Source organism: Melanaphis sacchari, unplaced genomic scaffold (assembly GCF_002803265.2).
Source record: "Melanaphis sacchari strain LSU unplaced genomic scaffold, SCAv2.0 Contig864_pilon_pilon, whole genome shotgun sequence".
Classification (NCBI taxonomy): Eukaryota; Metazoa; Arthropoda; class Insecta; order Hemiptera; family Aphididae; genus Melanaphis; species Melanaphis sacchari.
In genome coordinates, this window is record NW_020271609.1 from 3,569 (window position 1) to 10,806 (window position 7,238).

The 7,238-nt window shown below is 41.6% G+C and overlaps 1 protein-coding gene across 1 annotated transcript; it reads right to left on the minus strand.

Annotated features, from left to right (window-relative positions):
- Positions 1-350: 350 nt before the first annotated feature.
- Positions 351-7,141, minus strand: LOC112602338 (RNA-binding protein MEX3D). Its single transcript, XM_025350365.1, has 3 exons — positions 6,189-7,141; positions 1,747-1,979; positions 351-1,663 (listed from the first exon to the last, which is right to left on the minus strand). The coding sequence occupies exons 1-3, from the start codon at positions 6,493-6,495 to the stop codon at positions 992-994; spliced, it is 1,212 nt and encodes a 403-aa protein (XP_025206150.1). The 5' UTR covers positions 6,496-7,141; the 3' UTR covers positions 351-991.
- Between the last annotated feature and the right edge of the window lie 97 nt (positions 7,142-7,238).

Genomic DNA, 7,238 nt, shown 5'->3' on the forward strand with positions numbered 1-7,238 from the left:
TGTTCAAGATGGTGGGGTGTCGAGGTTTAAGGGAAAATTGGCAGTTTAAATCACAGCCCGATCACCACACCTATGCTATTAAAATGTGCCGCTTCGGAATGGAACATTTTTTTTAAATAATTTATAAAATATATATTTATATATTATATAGAAATTTTTCAATTATTTGTGTAAAAAAAAAGAAAGAAAATGAATGAAAATAATATTAAAAATGACCATGGCTTATATGGATGTAAATTAAGCTTTGAATATATATTATATACCTTTTATATATAATAATAAAATTTATGTTACATATATTTGTAAAAACTTTGTGTAAACTGTGAAGAAAAAAATTATTATATTTAGCACCAAGGTCCAAGGATGTTGGAGGTAGGTGCTGTTTATTTTCTTTAAATGGTTTTTGTAAAAAACTTAACAAGGGATATGTCAGTATACATTATTAAAATCTTACACAGTCGTGAGAAAAACCGAAACAAACTTTTAACATTTGTTCACAGTAATTGAGTTAAAAATCTAACACCTACAAAAAAAAAAAAACTCAAAGAGAAATTTGTTGATAATAAATTATTAATCACTAACACTGGCAATATCATCTATATTAAATGTCATGTTTTCTGGCGAGAACATTCTAGTTACGACTTCTCATAGAGATCGTCGGTCAATTTATGAGAAAAAAAAACTAAACAAATAACATATTTTATCAACAAAATACACAATAACCAAATGGATAATAATAAAAATTCTTTAAAAAGAATAATAATTTAATAATAATAATTAAATAAAAAAAATGACTCGTTTTGTAATGTTCGTCAATTAAATCAATCAGCCTTCGATTGAATCCCTTTTTTTCGTTCTATTAAATAGAGCGATATAAATGTTGTGTTACTATAATCTAAGTTTAATACTAAATGTTTTGGATCTGTTTTTAGGAATCATTTAGGTACTAAATAAGGGATTTATTATGGTACTTTTTATGTTTGTCCTTAATTTAAGAGATGATGCGAATAGCTTGACGCGCAGGTATCTTACAAACCGGACAGGGAGATAGCCCATTTGAATCGCAAGCGCTTGATGCGCAATCCAAGCAGAATAAGTTGTGACCACAAGGAATAAGAGCAGCGTCAATATCTCTCATGTGACATACTAAACAAGTCTTTTTAGCTGGCGGTGGAGATGTTGAACTTGCAGGAGATGGTCTGGACGATCCCATGAACCCCCAGAGGCCAACATTTTCAAACGATGGTGATTCTCCGCCAATTCCTTCATCTGACCATATGTTTCCCAAGTCACCAAGTGCCGATACACCAGAACCACATGAGCTTACTGAACCAGAGCTACATCCTGAACTGCCGGACAATATGGCTGGGCCCATGGAATCTGTTAGATCAAAAAGGCCGGCCAACGGGTTGGCTTTGCAGAGGGCAGCTAGAGCAACACCATTCTCTTCATCAGTCATGCCATTGCCAGTTCGCAGAGCTATATGTGCTTCAATTTCGCGTTTGGCAGTTTCTACGCTATCTGGCAAGCCGGTAACATCGAATACGGGTTCCTTGTCACGTGAAGGAGTTACGATATATGTGCCAGTTTGATGTTGAATGCGTTTAATAGTTGCACCTTTAGGACCAACAACAAGACCGACAACTCTGTATGGTACTCTAACCTGCACAAACAGAATAAAATACCCATTAGTGTCCACTCTCCTTTACTCTTAATATACAGATTACTTGCAAATCATTGACATACCTGGATTGTGACGTGTCCGGGAACGCTAGGAGGTCCTGGCGGCGATAGAGTTCCAGCCATATTTTTGCGAGAAGCTCTGATTTGTGAAAAATGTTCGGCCGCTGACAGTATTTCTTTCTTTGCCTTGGTTACGTCTTCTTTGCGTCCCGTCACTACAAACACAGGTTCTTCACCACGCACTGGAGTCTTAATATATGTATTGGTCTTAGCGCGTAGAGCCTTAATTTTGCAACCTAGATAAAAACGAAAAAATTAGATTAAAAATCATACCTCTGCTTTTGCACTGAAAATACAATTGTCGTAGTTCGTCAATTTATTCCACCCCCTTCCTTCACTCATCTACACTAATGTCGCGTCATATCGATTTCATACTTCTTATTTGTCCTCGTTGTTGTAAAATAAATTAATGAGGTGCATTATTACGACCAACAAACGGCGTGTGTGTGATTGTGTCAGACAGACGGGGCGGCGAGGGAGGAGCCGTTTAACAGTCTATCGAGAACCCGTGGTAAGCAGACGCCGCTCACCTTGATAGAGGCAGTTCAACCGGCGCGGCGCTTTGTCTCCAACCTCACCAAACGACGGCTGGTGAACGCATTATTTAATAATAATAAAAAAACCTTAATAATATATAATTATTTGAACCACCGCCGCCAACTCCACATAGTTGCAGATATGGTGTGCGTATTACCCAACTACTACTTCTAACAACCACCTCCATCCATCCACCCACCAATCACTTTATACTGGATATGAAATTCGAGAAATGAACCCGATTTGATGTGTTGTATAATATGTATAAAATATACAATAAAAACGTGTAATATAATATTCTGTAGGGACTTAACCGACATTCACTGAGGCGTTCATTTTAGTATGATGGTACTGTTATTGTTATAAGCGGAATCCGATATATATTGCTCATAATTATTGAACACTTATTTTTTCATTCGATCACCGGAAACGAATTACAGGTATGTGACAAAAAAAAAAAAAAAGAATCGCTGCAAAGCGGTGGGGCGGAAAAGGAATTCGTTTTTTCGGTTACCGAAAAGTTTGCCCTCTCGCCAATTTTCGATGGCGCGGTATATGAAATTATATTATAGAGAGGATAAGGATAGGCCGCACACATAACATTCGAGTGGTAGTGGCGGTGTTGAAAAAGCGGAGGGTAGGTGTCTGCGAGTCGGGTTGAACGGCCTACACAAATCAATTCGCCGACGGTGCGGGGATGAAGCGACGGCAAAGGGGAGGCGTCCCGATCCCTGCCCGTCGCCACCGCGCGAAACGCACGCACACGTGAGCTTCGATTTCGCCGGCGAACGACCGCCGCCGCCGCCACCGAGGGGCGCGACGGCGGCGGCAGTATCCAAGGCAACAACATCCGTTGTCATGGGGAAGTGTGTGTGCGCTGTGTAAAGAGGGGAAAGCGACTACGGAGTTTCCAGAAAAGTAATCTTCCACTTGCTCGTCCGTCGTCTTATACATGTAGTAGTGGCGAAGGATGGAAAATGGTGTTTAAAGAGATTATACGAGACTATAAGACGGCGGAATGAAAGCAAAACACGACGACTTCCCATGAATAAAATACGACATAAAATTACGTAGGCACAATAACCAGCGAAAAAAAATCATCCCGCTCGTAAACCTCGAGACATGTTACAATGTTCCAATGACGAAACTCGAGGCCGCAAATTCGGTCGAAAATGTCGGTTTTTCCATTCATTCGACATTTTATTTAGTTTTTTAAGGTCAACAACACGAACACATATGGACACAGGTGTAATGCCTATCGGTGTTGTTCTATCGTTTTGTTTTACCCTCGCCGCAAAGGGTTGACACACCCTAGCAGCATAATATTTACGGGGTAGAAACGCGCGGACTAGCGCGCGAAGTAGTGGGGGTAACACACGGTCGGCCCAGACTGCAATATCGATTTCGTCTTGTGCACACGCGGCGGCGAACACGGACCGCTGCTAGTGGTGGGGTGCACGACCCCTTATACCACACATTATACACGTGCCGTTTTTTTATAACAATCTCAAAACACGGAGAAATAATATTTTTATCGAGGTGCCGAAAATGTTCTCTAAATTCGTCGAAATCGATACAGTTAATGCATTTAATATTACAGCATTAATATCATAATTTTATTCACCGTTGACGTATTTCTACATAATCGGAGGTCCTCACTTATTTTTTTTATACGTTTTTAAGGAAAAAAACCAGTATCTGAAATTCTGACGAAAAATAAAGATTCGTTGGATTGTATTTCTTTTATTATTATTATTATTATTATTAATAAGGAATTCCTTTAAATGGGGAAAAAATGTATTGTTGTAGACGGTATATATACGGGTAGAAAATACGGGTCTTCGCTCTCACCGGCGGTACATGAAGGTTATAACTTATAATATATTATATGTAGAGGTTCGCAGTTCAAACATACACAGAGATGATCGGGTCGCACGGTTTTAACAGGTAGAAGAAGAGAAGGAGGAACAGGTACCAAACGCATACACGCACAAAAAAAGCATTGTGATCCCAAGCGAATGTGGTCCACCATCCAACCCCACGATGGGCAGCTGGCATTCTCTATACCCGTCGGGGAAACGGTCTAATTTTTTTTTTCATCTCGTTTCACGACCACCTGACTCCAAAGAATAAACGCGACGACGCCACCGACATTGCCCGAGACACGGGAAAATATTATGATAAAAATCGATTTATTGTCATCGTCTTTGGAAAGATACACACCAACACCGCCGCCACCACCACCGATTCTGTCCCTACCTATTTCTCGGGTATAACCTACACCTACACTCACTTATTACATAAATATATATATTTATATGTGTACAAAATAAATTGCCGCTTCGGCTAGAGACACGACGACCACGTGGTTTACACACTGCGTCAACGACGACCGATGTACATAAATATAATACAACCTTGGAACAACTTATATGATATTGTTGTCTATTTGGCGGGAACACATTGTCCGTGTTTTATTATACTGTTGTTTTTAAACGCACGCACGCGCACAAACACATACACTGTTGTACAAGGCGAATGTTTTGGCTGAAGACCGTGGCCTTGGTAACCACCGGCGCATTGGGTCAATGGTCCTGAGGGGGCCCCCTAATTAGTGTTAGCGTCGTCGACGGATTGATACGCGCGTACGAGCGTGGGCGAGGGGGTTATGGGTAGGGGTTGAAAAATCGTAACGACGACGGGCATGGGCGATGACGATAAATCACGAAAAATGGTTTTTATTATCACATTAAAACGAGACGGTTTTTTTTCATTCTACTCATTTTCTTTCTTTCTTTTTCGGTTTCTCTCCACCGGTTTCAAGGTTGTATGTGCGAGGAGAGAAGTCTAACCGTCGTCGTCCGAGGTTATAAACGAAATGAAAAAAAAAACTCGAACGCCATCTGACACACACACACACACACACACGCACGCACACAAGCGCGAACCCGGCACAACCAATTCGATATCGTTTGTGTGTCGTAATATTGTGCGCTCGCAAGCGAGTGTGCGTGTAGACCACGAGGTCTTTACCCGGCAGCAGAACAGGAGGCGCCCAGACCGCTTCCTGCCAGCTGTCTCGCCGTGTGGAACGCGAACATACACACACACAAACAAACACGACGAGAGGTGCTGCCAGACGCTTTTGTTTAATGAAACTTGACGACCGGTTTCAGCTCGTCGTCGTCGACATTATTGTTATTACGTGCGTGGTGGTATACTACCGCGGCGGCGTGTGTGCGACCATAGGGGCAGCCGCCGGCAGATCGGATTGCTAGCCCGCGTATGGAGAATTTGCGCGCGCAAATCGACGACGGAAGAGATAGCTATGGAGGAGACATTACCGCCCGCGAGCGTACCATGATAATTTATTATTGTTTTAAACATTATAAAACAAATAATATTAAATTCGATCAGACCCGATAGGATTATGTAGGTGTAATATACATATATATTTATAATTCGGAGATAGCCGAAGGGTAGAACTATCAGGACTGTGGTATTTCGTTGTCGAGGTAATCTCACGCTTTATCAAGAACTCAATAACCACTATGCGTATTATCGCGTCTCGAGTGGCGAACCAACAGGTAGTCTGGCTAAAAATGAAACTGAAATACCCGGCCAGTTGTGCTATATACGAATGTGTACGATAAGACCCGATCGCCGGAATCCCCACCGGTTCCGAAAATAAACCCACGTGTGTATGTTGGTGCGTATGCGAATTATTGAAAAATATATATTAAAAATAAATAATAATATAATATAATGTTATACGCGTAGTACACGAGTGTACAACACAAAAACTACGTTCCAAAACAATATTATATAATAGACGTAATGAGGGTCTTATAAATAACCAATAATAATTAATTCAGACGACAATAACATTAGTAATAATATTATATTACCTTGTCTGCCAACGATCTCGGCCACGTGTTCTGAACTGGGCACCGGTACGCATTCGGTCATGTTCTGGCTCTTCTTGTTCCTTGGTTCTTCCGGGAATCCGTGGGGAATGTAGTTGGGTGCCATTGAGGATTGGTCCATGTTCTGGCCACTGGACATGGTGTTGTCCGCCTTCTGTTGTCGCTGTTCGCCGTTCATATACAGCATGCTGAGTTCCAGGGCCACTTGCAGGGCGCGAGTGTCTTCGATGACCTTGTTGTTATGTTGGTTGGTCGAGAATTCCAGTTCCGAAAATAACGTGGCTGGCATCTTTAGGTTTTCGACGAAACGACGGTTTTGAGAAAAAAAGTGGTTTTTAGAAAAATAAATTTCTACGTTAACTTGATAAAAGCGTTTTTTTTTCTTGGATAATCCGGTCGGCGAAAATCGGTAGGTATATTTAATATAATTAACGTTAAATTCGTATACTCGTGGCGAGACCCGCGCAAATTACACGTAGCTCGTCGTTTAGACAAGAAAAGATAATTTTTCAAAATACAAATGTTCGCTCGTATGTTAGAATTATAATATGATTATACAAATAAAAAAGGAAATTACGTTTAAATTTTTATAGTCGGACGGCAGTGGCAGCCGAGTGTGCACGCTTGTCGGTTTTTATAGTCCGTTATCCGCAGGTAGTACCCAAGTGTATGTGTTTGTGTGGAGTCGACGAGACAACGACGCGAGATTTGATCGTACGTGTAAAAATAATTTTATTTATACAATTTAAATAATAATATCGTTAATAGTTATGATTTTCGGCGCGCGTGTTCGTGTGTACGGCGAGTGTTGTACGACGACGGCGGCGGCGGCGGCGACGACGACGAGTGCGCGTGGTGAGCGTGCGTGTGAACTCGATGGACTGACTGAACGAACGATTTTCTAACGACTGCCGTCTGCCGGTGTGACTGGCGTGAGACGGGGTGGCTGTGCGCGTTCGCTTGCCGGGTTCGCGCGCGCCGCCGGCCGCTTTTTTTTCTCCAGCAATACGTAACTGAAACGAAGCGGTCAGG

Coding starts and splice junctions, on each gene's coding strand:
- LOC112602338 (XM_025350365.1), bottom strand. CDS start 6,495: ATGCCAGCCACGTTATTTTCGGAACTGGAATTCTCGACCAACCAACAT. Junction 1,980..6,188: donor CGAGATCGTTGGCAGACAAG/GTAATATAATAT, acceptor GTTTTTATCTAG/GTTGCAAAATTAAGGCTCTA. Junction 1,664..1,746: donor CCGGACACGTCACAATCCAG/GTATGTCAATGA, acceptor CTGTTTGTGCAG/GTTAGAGTACCATACAGAGT.